General features: G+C 36.5%; 1 protein-coding gene across 1 annotated transcript in view; it reads left to right on the top strand.

Moving 5' to 3' along the window:
- The window catches only part of Ctnna3 (catenin alpha 3), a 1,282,010-nt gene that overhangs the window by 1,136,278 nt on the left and 128,856 nt on the right, over positions 1–16,876 (top strand). The window contains exon 14 of the mRNA XM_050141069.1: positions 1,204–1,296. Coding sequence (XP_049997026.1) covers positions 1,204–1,296 — 93 coding nt within the window. The remainder of the gene's footprint in view (positions 1–1,203; positions 1,297–16,876) is intronic.

The raw sequence follows: 16,876 nt of genomic DNA, 5'->3' as shown, positions 1-16,876 counted from the left end.
TTGGTATAAAACTATTTTTTTCCTAGATTTGTCACTAGAATTCTGTATGAAAGACATCATAGTATAAGGTTGTGACTGTGTAAAATGAAACAAATAGTCATGATTTGTATGCATTTGTATCTGTATTTGAAGTAATGACAGCAGTTACTTTATAATTCTTATTTTGGTAAGTGCAATCACCTGATTCTTACCTACAACAGTGGAACATTCAATATTTAGCTGCCAAGTTGAAAACAAATAAAGAGCTAAAGTGTGATGAGTTATGAAAAGGGCAAGTTGAGGACATGAAGCAAACCATCTCAGTTATCCAGTTCTATCTACAGATTCCCCAAGCAAGATATGTCTCAACTGATGCTGAAAAAAGAGAATGCACATTGGCTAATTATTGATAATACACAGAGAAATTTAAGTTATGTTATTTTTCATGTGAGTTCCTAGAAAATGTAGTTTCTTGATAGGTGTGGTGGCATCTGATAGTTTATTGACCTATGAAATTTGTCTGACTTATTAACACTAAGCAACTTGGTTCAGAGTAACCATATAGTGGCTAGGCAAATTGCTTTGCACTGACTGAAAATCTTCCATCTGATCTCTAATTGTCCTTCTACTCTACATTTATTGGAATATAATTTATATGTAATTAAGTGCTTCATTTTCAAAGCAAAAGCAACATTTTGAGTGTATTATATGGTCTACAGGTGCTCATCATTTTTCTTATTTCAAAATTGCCAGCATCCCAAAGAGAAAGTATGTATTCACTTAACAGTCCTTGCATCTTTCTCTCACAAAATACTAGTCAAATTGGCTTCGAATAGATTTTCATGTTTCAATAATTTCATGTCACAGTCTATGTATTCTTTATAGTAGCATCTTTCACATAGCATGATATAATCAAGCTTCATCTACTGTGTAACATGAATAACTATTTGACCTCTCTTTATGCAAAAGTTATATTCTACTGTGTGGCTAGACAAGTATCTGTATATGCATTCTTAAGTAGAGTTGTTTCCCCTTTATCTATTATGATATTATGGTGTGAAAACATTGAACTTTATATGAATTACTGCCTCTCTTGTGTACATAGCTGGGGTTGGATTTCGAGATGATATCTCAACTCGATAGTCACCTTTCTGAGGTCCTGCAGACTCTTTTCAAAGTGACAGCAGCATTTTATAGCCTCTGTGCTTTGCTTTCTTTTTACAGACTCCAGAGGAACTAGAGGATGTTTCTGACCTTGAAGAAGATCATGAGGTCCGTAGCCACACCAGCATTCAGACAGAAGGGAAAACTGACCGAGTAAGTTCCCTATAGAGGGACCTCTGTGGGCTGTGAATGGTCTCTGTCAAAAGTCTCTCATACATCAGACACTTGGATCTAGATTTGATTTTCTAAAGCACAGAGAGGAAGGCCTCAGACTATGGGTATAGCAAGCTAAAAAAATATTTTCAGTTTTGAGAAATTACAGTGAGGGCTCTAATTTTTGGTAAGGAATGATTCCAAACTGCTTTTGATAATATAAAGATCCTGACTATGAAAGTGAAATTCATGCATGTTTGTTGAGTGTAAGTAACAAGATCCAGGAGTTTGTAAATATACTCTGAAATAATAGGAATCAAAATTTCTTACTGAGTCAGTAATGGGAACTTTTCTTCTTCTTTAGTACCCTCAAAACACACAGGTACCTCCCTCGAAGGCACACACACACACACACACTAAAAAGTTATTTTTTTTCTAATTTTGTAGTAAGGTAGGTTCATGTTTCTCTTTCACCTAAGTACATTGTTCTGAAAATAGACACCATTTTTGTATAGCCATAAAGTAGTTGGTAATGTATGGGATGGAGGCTCCATTTTGAGATTCAGATTTCTACTGGCTACTTGACTTGCCAATCCTCTTGAAGTTAATTCCTGCCAGGAACTGTCTAGAACACATAGTATCTAGGTGTAAGCTTCTTCAAATTTGGCTGCTATCATTGTTCAGAGATGGAGTCACGAAAGTAGCCATAGAAATGTGTTTTGGTGAAGGTAAACTCCGCTCCAGTAGCTGGTAGAGTATAGTTGTGTCACTAGAATCAAAGTAAGTCTGAAGGCCGACAAGCCATTGTGAGAAGGAATTTTAATGAACACAGGGAATATTTCACATTTGGATGAATGTGGGTGTTTTTACACTCAGGTATTACAAAAATAGACAATGAATCCTTGGTTTAGAGCCTTAGCATGAATAAATTTCATATTTCTTCGTGTATAAAATGAAGATTAGATCAGATATTTTCATGTTTCCCTAGTAACTTCAAATAATATGACACATGCTAGAGGGTTTTATAAACCTTAAAACTGCATATGACAAGGTAAATCTTATCTTATTTTGATGTTTACTTATGTCTATTTTGTTCTGGTTGCCAGCTAGATGGCCCTGTTGATCTTCTTCCTGGACCTTTTATGGGTCTTTCCTAGGAATGTTAGAAATGTTTATAGTCTTAAGACTGTCCAGAAATTTCCCAGGATTGAGAATTTTCTTCCTTCTCTAGAGTTCCATAACAACCTGTATTCTCTTAAGGAATTCTGTGTGACAACCTCACCACTAACAGCAACAAGACAGACCACTGACCATCAGATGTGCTGGGAACAAAATTATATTTCACCTAATACCTCTGCTCCTTTAGTTTTCCACTATGTATATCCCAAGTGTCTCAGATGTCCTCCCTGTCTCCCTTTTGATCCTTGCCTATACTTACAATGTGAAATTCTAGAAGATGCTTTAGAAGATCATTGTGGATCACATATATCTACCTCCAATCCTTTGTGTTGGGTATTGACAGTCTTCAGTTTTACTCATCACTAACACATTCTCTTCTTTTTCTTGATTGGAAATTCTTAAGGATAGTCCAGTGGGTACCCTTTGGGACTGAACTTAAAAGTTCACAGTAATAATAGCTTGATAATATTTCTTTGGATCAAACAACTCTCATTTCTTTCCTGACTAACCTCCTTCAGCTAGTGGAACTATTGCCAAAATCTAGTCCCCAACTCAACTGCCTTCTATTGCCATGTTCTGCTTTGTTGGGTGTTCAGGTACAAGAAACTGTAACTTTGCATTCAGTTTTCTTAAATCTCATATTAAATTTGTAATATTTTGATAATATCATCTCAGCTTTAATAAAATTAATGAGGTTCAGACTAACATAACTGTTTTAGTTATTTGAATTTTGTGAAAAGAAATCATGACTGAGACAATTTTAATAAGGAGAGCATTTAATTGGGGACTTGATTATAGTTTCAGAGGGTGAGCCTATGATGATGATGGTAGGAAGAAGACAGACATGGTGCTGGAACTGTAGTTGAGAACTTTACATCCTGATTGACAGGCAAGAGGAAGAGAGTGTGAGACTGAGTCTGGCATGAAATTTTGAAGCATCAAAGCCCACCCTCAGTGTCACACTTCCTCCAATAAGATCATACCTACTAACCCTCCTAACCCTTCCCAAACAGTTCTACTCTCTGACTACCAAGCATTCAAATTTATGAGCCCATGTGAGCCATTTTCATTCAAATCACATTCTACTCCTCGATCCATATAGGTTTATAGGCGTATTACAACTCACACTGCATCTAGTTGAACTTCAGAAGTTCCCAAAATCTTTCACAATCTCAACACTGTTTACAAGTCCAAAATCCAATGTCTCTTCTGAGACACAAGGCTATCTCTTAACCATAACCTTCTGTAAAAGTAAAAGCAAAAAGCAAATCACACACTTCCAACATAAGATGACACAAAATATACATTAGTGTTCCTTGTATGATGAAGGTCTCAACATTTTTCTGCTTCTTGAATTTTACATACTCTGTTATATTGGACGTGCACTAGAACAAATTTTAGACACTACTTATGCACTGAGTGACATTTATTATCATTTTATTTCCTAAGTTTCACTCCTAGTAGCTTTGGCTCAGCATCATCTGTTATAGCTGTCATCGGCTGTAAATGCCATTGGGTATTGTAAAGGTCTGCAACTAAAAATAATAATTCAGAGTCTGTAGACAATGTGGGACAAATATTAAATGACCAATAGTGCATTCTTTATGAAGTGGCAATTGGAGAGCCAAGCAAACGTGATTATCTCAATATGGAGCATGGGAATTCTCTGGACCAAAACTGTGATGATAGCTACTGAACAGGTTCCACAGTGTCCCAGGAGCTTGATTGTATAATATATTTGTAAAAGATTGTTCACAGAGATGATTGTTCTGTTCATTCTTTAATCAAATATAATATAGGACTTTTTTCATCTTAAAGTTTCAAAATGAAAGAGGCATGAAAATAGATTTCTGTTAAGACTTGTTATAGACTTACTTCCCAAACTTACTATAGTAAAGCCTTTAAGAATCCACCTTTTCTTAAGTTTAAACTAAATAAAGCCATGCTAATTTACATTTTTTATGAAGACAGCAGTTCTAAGTATTGAGAACCACATCAAAGTGCATACAGCATCTCCATGTTTGTATCTTTTTAACAAAAGACTTGGAGTTTGTGTTTATTTTTATTCTCTCTTTAATTTTGGAAAGTAGAGAAGAAGATTCAAAGAATTTAAATAGTTTATTCCAATCATGTTGATTGTGACAAAATCACAGGTTTTATGTTTTCTCTCTCTCTCTCTCTCTCTCTCTCTCTCTCTCTCTCTCTCTCACACACCCACACACACACACACACACACNAGAGAGAGAGAGAGAGAGAGAGAGAGAGAGAGAGAGAGAGAGAGAGAGAGAGAGAGAGAGAGACTTTTTAGAACAGGACATTTACTATGCAGTTCAAAGTTCTCATGACATAGTATAGAATTAGTAGTAGAACTGTCCACTGGGAAAACGATCTGTGAAACCAAAGATCAGGTCATTAAATCACACCTGTTTGAATCTTATAAAATTCTAAATGTCCTAGTTAAAGATCTTCTAGCAATAAGAAAATAAGTTTGTTGATTCACGTTCAGCATCCATCTGGTGAAGGCCAGTCACTCAGTCTCCTGTGGTAGATTGCTTACTCTTGATAAATGAGTTTTAGGGAAATAGAGTAGGAAACCAGGAGACTTTGTAGGGAGTAAAACTCAAATCTCCAAGCTTGGAACTCACAAGAAGAGAAGAGAGGCAGTTATGTTGCTTACAACCTCTTATTGTGCTGACTTTTTGTTTTGTTTCAATAATAGAAAGAAGAGAAATCTAATTTCTCATCACTTCCCTGATTTATCTTCTGTCACAGGGACAGCAGGGGCAGCTGAGGCTCAGCAAATTGTCTCAGCATTAATAAGAGAGCAACTGAGAGAATGCTCCTCAAACCTTCTCAGGGGACGACTATGTATTTAGAGGTGTTTGATAAAGTGAATTGAGAGAACATAGGGTTTGGAATGCATGGAGAAGTAATTCAGTTTCTTGCAAAGCTGATAATGTAAAAGTCAAGAATAAGGTATTTATAGTAACAGAAGAATAAGTTCAAGTCTTTGCTATATTATTTACAACAATAGACTTATAAAGTGTTCTATTTCTGAGTCTCAGTTTTCTCATCTGTAAAATTCTAACAGTATCTATTTTTGTGAGTTTTCAAGAATAAATTATATATGTGAGAAATTAATTCAATTTTTGGCACAGAGAGTATATTCTATCAATTTTTATTTTTTGGTATTCTGATACTATAAGACTCAATAATCTTCCATAATTTTACTTCTTAGAGTTTTGTTGCTTCATAGATGAACATAGTTCATAAATTTTAAATGGACATTTCCAGATATAAACAACTCATAAATTTTAAATTATATGTGCTCACTATTACTCCATCCTACAAGGGAGTTTAATTACCCTTTTTCTTCCCATCCATTCGGTGTATACCACCATCTCATTAGCAACCACGTTGTCATCTTGATTCTCAGGCCTACTTCATTGGTGTTAGCATTTCAGCACTGTGTTTAAGTAATCATTATTTTACTTACTACTGCCCCCAAGTCGGAAGAGCAGCAATGTTGGCAATTTGAACACATCGCTACAAATACTCTATTTTGTTACTTGATATCCATCCATTTAATTTATAAATTAAACTTTATAATAAGATCTATGCATAAAGAAAGCATGTATGAATATTACATTTGATGCCATGTTTAGCTTCAGGCATCCATTAAAGCATGTATCCCCTAGTTAGTGAAGTCCAGCAGGACACTTGTTTCATGGTACTGAAAACTTTAACACTCTAAATAATCCATTACCAAAAGTCTTTTGAAGTGTTTTGTTTCTTTCTTTGTTTCTTTGAAAAAAGTAAGAAATAAGGAGACACTTCAAGAGTTTAAAAGGAATTTGACTTTGATATAATTTCCAATGATACAGAACACTTATAGCTGTATAGGAGCTAAAACAGAGACCTTTAGTCAACTCCTCAAAGTAGAGTACATCAGATAAAATTATCCAAGCATTGTCAAGTACTTGCTTTTTTCAAGTCCTGTCATCTGGGAATTTTTCTTCTTTGCAGGATTTTGGTAGCTTGACAACCCATGGATTATGTCTCCATTAGAGGTCTCAACCACTTTTGCAAGGTTGCAAGGTTACAAAAAGGAGGATTCATAACTATATGTTACAAAAGTGGTTGAGACCCCTTGATGGAGACAGGAAAGTCTCATGTTGATGTTCTCAAACACCTCAAAGTTGCACAGAAGCTGAATTCCTATATTTTGTGATATATACTGGTTAAGAAAAAGAGACAGGGAATCTCATCCTGGCACTTCAGAGAGTTTTCCAAGGAAACATTTAAAAATGACAATTTTCTTCATTTAGCCCAGGAAGTGCCCAGTGTTTCTTTCCTCCACCCACACAGCTTGGAAGCCAGCAGAGATTTAAGTCTACTGTCTCCTACAATTATGCCAGACCCTGTCTGTTTACGATTAAAGAGTGGTAAAAAGGAGACTCATTCACAAGTACTTAATGAGGCCAAAAGCTTGTCTGGAGGTATCTGAAGCTGTCGCTCTAATTGCTAGAATTGTTTGTGTGCATGAACGAAATGAAGCACATTTTTAATTTCAGCCATTGTTTGCTCATCTTTCGGCATGAAGGTCTGCCACTTTAAAAAAGGGCTCCCAAGGCTGGGCGATGGTGGCGCACACCTTTAATCCCAGCACTTGGGAGGCAGAGGGAGGCGGATCTCTGTGAGTTCGAGACCAGCCTGGTCTACAGAGCTAGTTCCAGGACAGGCTCCAAATCCACAGAGAAACCCTGTCTCGAAAAAACAAAACAACAACAACAAAAAGGCTTCCAAGCCTTATAAATTGCAACAGCCTTTATTTGTGATTATTTATGCATGAATGTATTGTAGTCTATAAACCTACTCTGCTTTAAAGAAATGTCTTTGTGGCCATTGAATCCGCATAAGCTCTATAAATAGAAGCAAATTGGGAGAGAAATGAGAACAGTTGCCTAGGTTACTGGACACAACCTCAAAATGTCAACAGCAGAAAATGAATTGGAGCATATCAAATCTTAAAATGATTCTTGGTGGGTTAAAAAAAAACACAACTACCGATGTTCACTGCAAGTTCTTGGTGATACCAATAACCACCTCATTATTGCTTGTCTACAGGCAGTTAGCCGAATGTCCTCTGCTATGAGAGTGTGAAAAAACCTGCCACAGATGGGTGGTTTCCTTAAAATCAAGAATGGAATGGTTTTTATAAGCCCTATTTATTATCAGAATATGCTTCCAATACAAATTACCATATAGCATATGAAGAGACGTGACCTCATTACCTGCTTCATGATATAATTTGAGCTGGGTTATTATGAAAAATAGTGCAAGGAGACCTGGGTAAAATTGCATGATGCAGCAGCCCTTCTACAGAAGGTTGTGACTTCTGATCATCAGTCTCTTTCATTTCAGTTTTGCTTCTATCAATCACTCTGCTACTTTCTGTCTTCAGTCTAGAGACTGTCTGTGTACGTGTGTGTGTGTGTGTGTGTGTGTGTGTGTGTGTGTGTGAGGTTCAGTGGCAACCACCTCAGGTGTCATCTAACTTTAACTTTAGAGACAGGCTGTAATACTAACCTTGAGTTTACTGAGACGATTTGGCCGAATGACTACCTCCTGCCTCCACCTCCCCAACACGGGGATCTCAAGTGGACACCACACCAGCCAGTTTTCTTGTGAGTCAAGAGAATCAAACACAGGCCCTTATGTTTGCAAGGCAAGCACTTACAGACCTAGGTATTTCACCAAGCCCTTCTCTGAAGGTTATAAACCGCAAGTTCCTTCAAAACTCTGTTCTATGCCCCAAGGTTCCCCAGTCCTCCTCATCTTTTTTAGACATTCTCCCATAGTATCAAGATTTGTTATTTCATTAGGTCACAGTGCCTAGTGTCGTCCTCTCTCCTAGTCTCTGTCTACACATAGACACAGGCTTGGTTCTTACCTCTAAGAGATGGCTCATTGGCATGTGTGACATTGTTTTGAAGGTTACATGCCTCAATCTACCTCACTAATCTTCTCCAAATACGTACTCTTGTGGCAATTTTAAAAGTTCAGCAAATGTAGTTCAAAATCTAAGAGTAACTTTGTAGTCCTTCCATAACTTCCCACAAAACACATTCTGCTTCTCGTATTTTCTTTAGAATGTTCTAGATTTATCTATTATTTCCATAATACCTGCTATTAAGGATGTACATTCATAAAGATTTTAACCTAGGTTCCTGTGATGGGCAACCAAAGTCAAAACGCTGTCTGTGTTCAATTTTGCTTATAAACAAAAGACCACAAATGGGCTGAAGATTTTCCAGAGGTTAAATTATAGGAATTGAAAGTCATTAACCTTGCTAATTATTTTGACTACCAGCAATAGTTTATTTCTTTTGTGGTGAATTCTCTTTCCATGATGAAATATGCCTTCTGAAGGTAGGCTCCTCATCTTCGGGGGAAATAGGAGAGAACCTAGCTTGACTGGATTTCAAATGGACAATTCTTACCTTATAGAAAAACCCGTTTATAGGCTATAAAATGGGCAAGATGCTTTCAAAAATATTTGTTTCTTAAAGAGGCAAATAAATAGTTTACAGCCCCAAATGTTACAAAGCAAGTGTTCTAACAACGGGGAGATAGAGAGTCCTGGAGTCCAGTGAGGAATTACTGAAAGTTCATTCATGCTCAGGGGAGCATTAAGGACATTCTGGTCCCCTCTTTAGTTCAGCTACTGGCATTGATCACCTGCATTCCTGCATCAGGTTCTGACATTGTCTCCTTCTTTCATTTTCATCTCCCATTCTCTACCTTAAACCAACATGAAGTTTACAAAGAAATCTAATATTTACCACTGTGGTAGTTTGAATGTAATTGGCCCACATCATCTCAGGCACTATTAAGAGGTGTGGCTTTGTTGGAGGATGTGTATCACTGCAAGTGTGGGCTCTGAGGTTTCCTATTCTCAGGATAACAACCATATCTCAGTAAACTTCCTATTACCTGGAAGATATAAGACTCACAGCTACTACCCCAGCAACACATCTGCCTACACCCACCATGCTCCCTGTTATGACGATAATGGACTGAACCTCTGAAACTGTAAGTGAGACACCCCTTTCTTTATAAGAGTTCCTGTGGTCATGATGTCTCTTCACAGCAGCAAAAGCCCAAGACAACCACCATACTTAGAAAAACTGAATCTGGGTCTGAGTGTCATTTTTTAATTAACATTAAATTCAGTCCATTACTGGCCTGGGTGAGAGAGCTTTAGATACTGTTCCTGCTTCTACACTCCACGTGTTAGTTTCTTTCCAGAACCCCCTCATTCTACCTCCGTTATTTAGGCATTTGACTTCCTCTCAAACATTTCTCTACCTTTGGGGGTCATGCTTCCTCAGCACGCATTCTCTCCCCATCAGTAACCAATTATTCTTCGGTAGGGTTGTATATAGGCCCAGCATTTGAGGAATCTCGTATCTAAGGGGTCTCTTTCAGCCATGCAACATAAATATTTTCATATCCTGTCATCATATTCATTGTTAGTGTAGAATTTTTCAGACTGGAGTTTGAACTCCGAGTTATTAATTTGGAGTTTGCTTTCCTAAGCTATTAATATAAGAAAGCACTCTTGTCTGAGTTCTCTCACATTTAGAGTGTTAGGCTACTGTGTGTTACACATATATCTTGTGATCTATGAAAACTGATATACTGGCTTGAATGTCCCCCATTTGTGCTAAGCAGGTGGTCCTTTTTTGGAAGGTTCTGCAATACCTTTAGGAGGTGGAGTCCTGTTGGAGGAATTGGGTAACTGGGACAGGCTTTGGGATTACTTAAGAGTCCTACTTCCTGTCTGCTCTTTGTCTCTTGGCTGAAGGCAGAAAGTTGCAGATTCTGGCCACACATGCTTTGACCACTATGATAGACTTTATTAACTCATCTGGAAATCAAAATGACCTTTCTCATTTTAAGCCGTTTCTTAACAGGCATTTGGCCACAACCACAAGAAAAATTGCACACAGCTGGTAAGGAAAAGTTCCTGAGGTGTCTTGTTTCCAAAGAACTCCCATTTTCAGTTCCACACTGCAAGCAGGTCTTTCTTCCTAACAGTTCACATGAGCCTGATAAATCTCATTTTACATTGCTAGGACACTACTCTAAAGTAATGAGTGACTGGTGGCAACTTCTGCCAGGGAACACTGACAGTAACTACTCTGCCACTTTGCCAAACCCTTCAGGTGCCTTCTTATTCTCGCTGTGTAAGGCACACAAATCTGCAGCATTAAATCTTCAATTGTAAAATAGTTAAGTCTTTACACACATAGGGATACAATGCAGTGTTTTCATGTATACATTTACAGAGTGGGATGATTAACTCGTTATTTAACATATCTGTCACTCAGTATTTATTTTTGTGTTTATTTTAAAAATATTTTCTTAACAATTTTGAAATACAAAGTGCTTAATTTAAATACAAACTGTTCTCTACACACACACACATACACACACGGTTATAGCTACTTTCTAATTGAAACTTTTCTTTGGTGAGTATCTTCCTTGTTCTCACCCACTGATCCTCCACACAAATAGTGAAGAGTGTTTGTTTCTGGGAGAGCTCCTCTTTTAGACTTTACATTAAATCAGGATTATCTGGAATTTCTGTACTAGTTTTTTTAATGCTGTGGTCAATTTTATTTCAGGTCACAGAATTTACATCTTTTAAATCGCATTCCATTGTATAAGTACAAATGTTGCATTTTCTTTAACCATTTATTTGGTGATGTACACTTGATCTCATCCCTCTGGATTTATAGAAAATGGTACAAGTAAACATGGAAAAGTAGACAGCTCATGGGTAAATAGATTTTAATTATTTTAGATGAATACTCAAAAGTGAAACTGATATATGACATATTAACACTGTTCTTAATTTACTGAGGAAATCCCTTATTGTTTTCTCTTATTGCTTACTTCATTAGTTTAGAATCCACTTAATAGTACCTATGGGTTGTGTTTCCTCACACTACTGCCAATATACTCTCAACTTTCTGATGGCCATCATTCTAACAGGGTAAGGTGGTAGCTTAACTTGTCGGAAATCAGTTGAGGGCCAAAAGTCATGAATTTTTTGGTTCTTCTTGGTATAAAATTTCCATGTACCTCTTGGCTACTTGTTTGTGTTCTTCTGGGAAATATTTAAGTCCTTTGATTTTTTTTTCTTTTGAGATTTTTGTTCCTACAATTGTTAATCCTTTATCATATGTATTGTTGGCAAATATTTTCTTGCAAACTGTGAGGTGTCTCTTATTTTCTCCTTTGCTGTGTGTAACCTTTTAATTTGCTGCAGTTGGTTTTATGTTTTGTTTTGTTTTTTTTTTTTTTTTATCTTTGTTGCCAGTGCTTTGATATTCATGATTAAGAAGCCTTTGCCTAAACCAATGTCTTGGATTACTTTTGCTTATTTATACTGGGACATTTATTTACATTTACATTTTTGATGCATAGGAGTACATTGTGCATGTATTTCAGAATTCATCCGAGTAATAAGAAGGGTTTGCTAGGGATCAAATGTCAATGTCATCTCTCAGGATACAGAGAGAAGCAAACTGGCAGAGAAGGCAAGTAGATTTTATGACAGTAGAATAGGGGGTATTTAGGTGACATGGGCTATTCAGATTGATTTAAATCCTCTCTCCTGAGTCAGTTTTACTTATCTTTTTGCTGGTCCATTTAAATTTGCCAGCTTAAAAAAAATACTTTGGAATCGAGAGATGTCACAGTGGTGAATATCACCAGATCACTGGCTACTTTTTCACAGGACCTAGAGTTTCTTCCCAGAACCTACGTGACAGCTCACAACAGTCTGTAACTCCAGTTGTATAGGATCTGACACCCTCTTCTGGTTCCTTGAGCACACATGTGTGCAAAATACATATACTCTCTCTCTCTCTCTCTCTCTCTATATATATATATATATATATATATATATATATATATAATTGAATTAATAGAAAATTGTATACCCTTACTGAATATTCAAAGGGCATATGTTAGTAAAGCCCTTGTATGAAGAAAAGGTATGTTTTCTCTCCTTTGATAATAGCTGTTATTTTCCATTCAGACTGACTAAAATTACTTTTTATTGAAATTAAAAAGAGCACTAAAATTAATTGATCTAACATCTTGAAGTTTAGATACAAATTACGAAGCCATCTCCTGGATGATAAAGTACTAGAATTGCAGAATAGTTTTAGTGATCCTGTGTGATAGCGTGGAACTCCCCATTGTAGCTCTGTTGCTTATCATTACCTTGATAAGGGTTGAAAGCAAGAGAAACATCAAGAATCAGACAAGCACACACCAGTGAGTTCTACCTGTACAATCTGCAGAGACCCTGAGGTCACTCTGAGCCAGGGTTCAGCATCTCTGCACAAAGCATCTCTGAGAGGAGACACTTTTCACCATTCACCTGGTTGGCATAGTTGTTGGAATGCTGGCCTGAATAGTGCATGGAATATTGAGCAGGATCTCTGGTCTCTACTCAGTAGAATACAGTAGAGAGTGGATGTAGCACTATATATGATAAAGACATCTCATGGGACTGTTAACTGGATTATGTCATGTTGTGGAGATGTTGGTGGCTCGTAAGTTTTTAGGTGATGAGGATTTTATCTTCCTTTTCATTTTTTCCTTTTTGTAGATGTGTTTTACATTCTCCCGTGTGTAAGACAGAATGATTTGCAAACATACTGTGTATTCTACTACAGAAAAACAAAAACCCAGAAAACACTGTTCATAGCCTGTGAAATTCCCTGCTTGCGAACCTTAGGCAAAAGAAGAAAAAAAATCATTCTCCCTCATCTCTTACTTTGAAAATGTTCCCAATTACCATAGATTTTGTTTGTGCGGTGTTTGCACACAGGCTTTCAAACATAGGTTTGAAACAGTGTGCATCTTTCTGAGCGCTTGCTCCAAGTAGCCTGGAGTTTTACTTGGGAGAGCCTAACGAATGGAGACTTAGGTTTATTTCCCTTTGGTGCTCATCTGGAGACAAAGCTTCATCTGTGTGCCGTCTCCGTCTAAGTTAAACCTCTCATCAGCTGCTGCTGCTTCTGTGGAGGAGCTCATTTCCAGTCCCTAAAGGGATTTCACTTGAGGAACTCTTGTCTGCTGCTAAGCACTGCTCTGGCCCAGATGTCTGCCTCTCTGAATTCACGTCCAGCAGACAGGAAGAATTATGTTTTGTTTATTTAATTTTCTCTCGCGCTCTGGCCATATGGACACATTTAGAGTACTGTTGTTGCTGTTGCTGTATGTTTTTCTTTCAGCCCAGTATTTTATTGTATCTCATATCCACAAAGGGATTTTTTTTAAGTGTTTTGAGTCTGAGGCAGCAACTGTGCCAGAAATTTGATGTAGATAGTTATTTTTCCAGATATGTGTGTGAGATAGATTTCAAGAAAACTGTGAATACATAGATTTACGGAAGTTTATATGTTCTGTGTAAAATAACAGCATAGTGGCATGATAGCTACATGTATCCTCTATTCTCTTTGTCTATAAATAATTGCTAACATTTAATGAGATAAAAATATAGTCAGTTTTATACAGTGCTCAGGTAGTTTTGACAAGAGAAAAAGAGCCTGTGCATTTCAGTCAAGTTGTAATTATTTATAAATATTTTCAACCATGATTGATTAAATTTGCCCATATGGAACTCAAGGAATATGGAGAGCAGACTTTTGCATCTAGAATAACTTCACAGAAGTATAAAATCTGGAAATGAATTACGCACATGTCACATAGAGAGAGAAGTTCTTTAATTGAGATGTAATGGAGAAAGAAGTAAATTTTAGACTTTTATCAAGCCTTGGGGCATTTCTTCAGACAATTATTGGTAGCATGAGTATTTATTGATTATATCAATAAATAATATATAAAGTTACATATATATATATCAGCACTTAAATTTGTATCTATGAAAACTGCTTGAACTGACATAACAGTTTAGAGACTCTCATGTCCACTTTCATTTATCCTTGGACATTAAAACAAACATCACAGAAGATGATGTAGAATATTAGTCCGTGCTCTAAATCCAGAGAATATTCACAGTATTCCACCATTCGCTCATTATGTAGACAAGCGCTGATATTTTCTGGGTATATCTGAAGCATGCATCATGCAAATGAATGAGTGGCCCATGGTACAGCTAAACCCACAAACGTTAACTAGGTTCTATCCAGTACCTTCCCAGTCATGATGCACCTTTTCTTTGTCGACCTGCTTCCTCGCCCCCCATATCCACTCATCATTTATTTTTCTCTATCACAAGCATTACATTAATCACAATGAATAAAATAAAAAATCCACTTTTCAAAATTAATATTTCATTCCTGTCTGACAGTCCTTTTAAGTAATTTTTATTGATAGAGTTTTGAGATGTACTAAGGCTAACATTACTTGCTTAAAGTATTCATTTTTATTTTTTTAGCATCACTCTTTATGCACTGTCTTACTTTAAAAAATAAATGTTTGCTATTTATTCTTAAATTTAGGCTCACTATTATTTTATCTGACAGTACTTATCCAATATTTAATATTTAATTGAGTGACTTTTCTTACATGATTTTATACATGTACCCATGTATAGTGAGCACTCTTACCCTTATAAGCTCTATTATCCCTCTATCTTCCAGTCCTCCAGACTCCACACAAAGATCCTTTACAATTTCGTATCTAAATCATTTTGTTTTGTGACTCAGTGAGTTCCAGCAGGGCCATCTGTATGACCATGGCTTTGGAACTACCCATTGGCTGCAGCAATTGTTAACAACTAAAGAAACCATTGTTTGTGGGTTTAGCTGTACAATGTACTCGTTCATTTGCATGCTTCATATATACCCAGAATATTAGAAGCCACACTTTTCTCTCTCTGTTCTACAACCTTGATCAAGTCAGAGAGGCTGAAATTTTGTTTTCACTTACTTCTTGAGACTCTTTATGTTGCCCCTAAATACTTTGATGGATTTTTGCCAAATACACAACTGATAGACATAGATGATCTTAAAGGCATTTTAAATATTGAATTGTCCTGATGGCATCTAACTGTCAAATATTAATATCAAGTGAATTGTATGTGATAGTAAGAACAGAAGGGTAGGGATAAAAAAATGGCTACAGAGGTAGTTTCAGTACAATGTGTGCAAAGTTCATGAATGATTTCAAAATTTTCACTATAAGAAATCAGGTTTATTTAAATTTATTTAATTATCAAACTATGAAAACTTGTACTAACTGTGGAAGTTAGGTCACAAATGAACAGATGCATCAATAATTATTGGTTGAGCAGAATCACCAAGAAATAATGCTTCTGTAATTTCCACAATAGCATAAGCTATTTTATGTTACATTTTAAAACCCATAACTTGGTAAATAGATGGTATACCATGCAAATTTTTAGATACCTCATAATCTATATGAACTTTATGTTACATAATCATGTACATAACATATAACCCTCAAAGATAGATGTGAATGTCTACAGGTATTTAAAATGTAAAAACACAAAGAAAATGTGCTTAGAAATAGTAGCCATCTAAATCTTTTTTAAATTATGCCTATTTTAGTGGGACAGTATTTATATAGTTTTTCATGACTTACATGAATAAAGTGATTAGTGGAATTTGTTTCCAACTTGTAGTTCATGATTCCTTCCTTGAATAATTTGAAATCCTAAATATATAAAGTGTGCATCTTCTGCCCAGGACTCTTGCAGGCTCTTTGTCAGCCTGGGTGGCAGTAGAGAACTTTGTGCAGCAGACATCACTTCATGCTGGGGGAGTGCACTGAAGGTGGTTCATGGCCTCAATTCTGATGAAACGCCACACTGTGCTGAAATAGAGCGCTGGGTGGGGGTGAGCTGCTATAGACAGGCAAGCTCATGTATAAACTAGCAGATCCCCAGTACCCTCCAGTTCCATCTCCTGTTTCATTTTCTGTCCTTGTGCTCGTACCAATACGTCCCCTGTCTACTTCCAACCAATTTACTGTAAATTGGGGCATGAAATTCAGGTATCTAAACTTATCTGTGGAGTGGAAGAGAATTTGATTTGAGTTACATGCTGTAATGAGTGGGTTCCTAGAGCTTGTTTGACTCGCTTATAGTCTTCCCAATATTTATTTATTGAATTGCTCAAAAATTTATATACTGTCTGTTTGCATGGCACAGACAACTATCAACACCCTGCAATAATGACTTCGGGAAGCACAATGCAATTGCATATAAATTAGTTTCAAAATTGCGACAGCTAGGTTCCAAATAATTTAATGCGCAGGTATTTAGATATGGTGTAGTTAAAGTTTTTTTAAATGTACATTTTGTTGTGTATTAAATAAAAGTAATATA

Source organism: Alexandromys fortis, unplaced genomic scaffold (genome assembly GCF_014885135.2).
Source record: "Alexandromys fortis isolate MF-2015 unplaced genomic scaffold, M_Fortis_MF-2015_v1.1 scaffold_9, whole genome shotgun sequence".
In the NCBI taxonomy this organism is placed as follows: domain Eukaryota; kingdom Metazoa; phylum Chordata; class Mammalia; order Rodentia; family Cricetidae; genus Alexandromys; species Alexandromys fortis.
The sequence above is the reverse complement of the archived record's forward strand: the minus strand, read 5'-3'. Positions and strand labels throughout refer to the sequence as shown.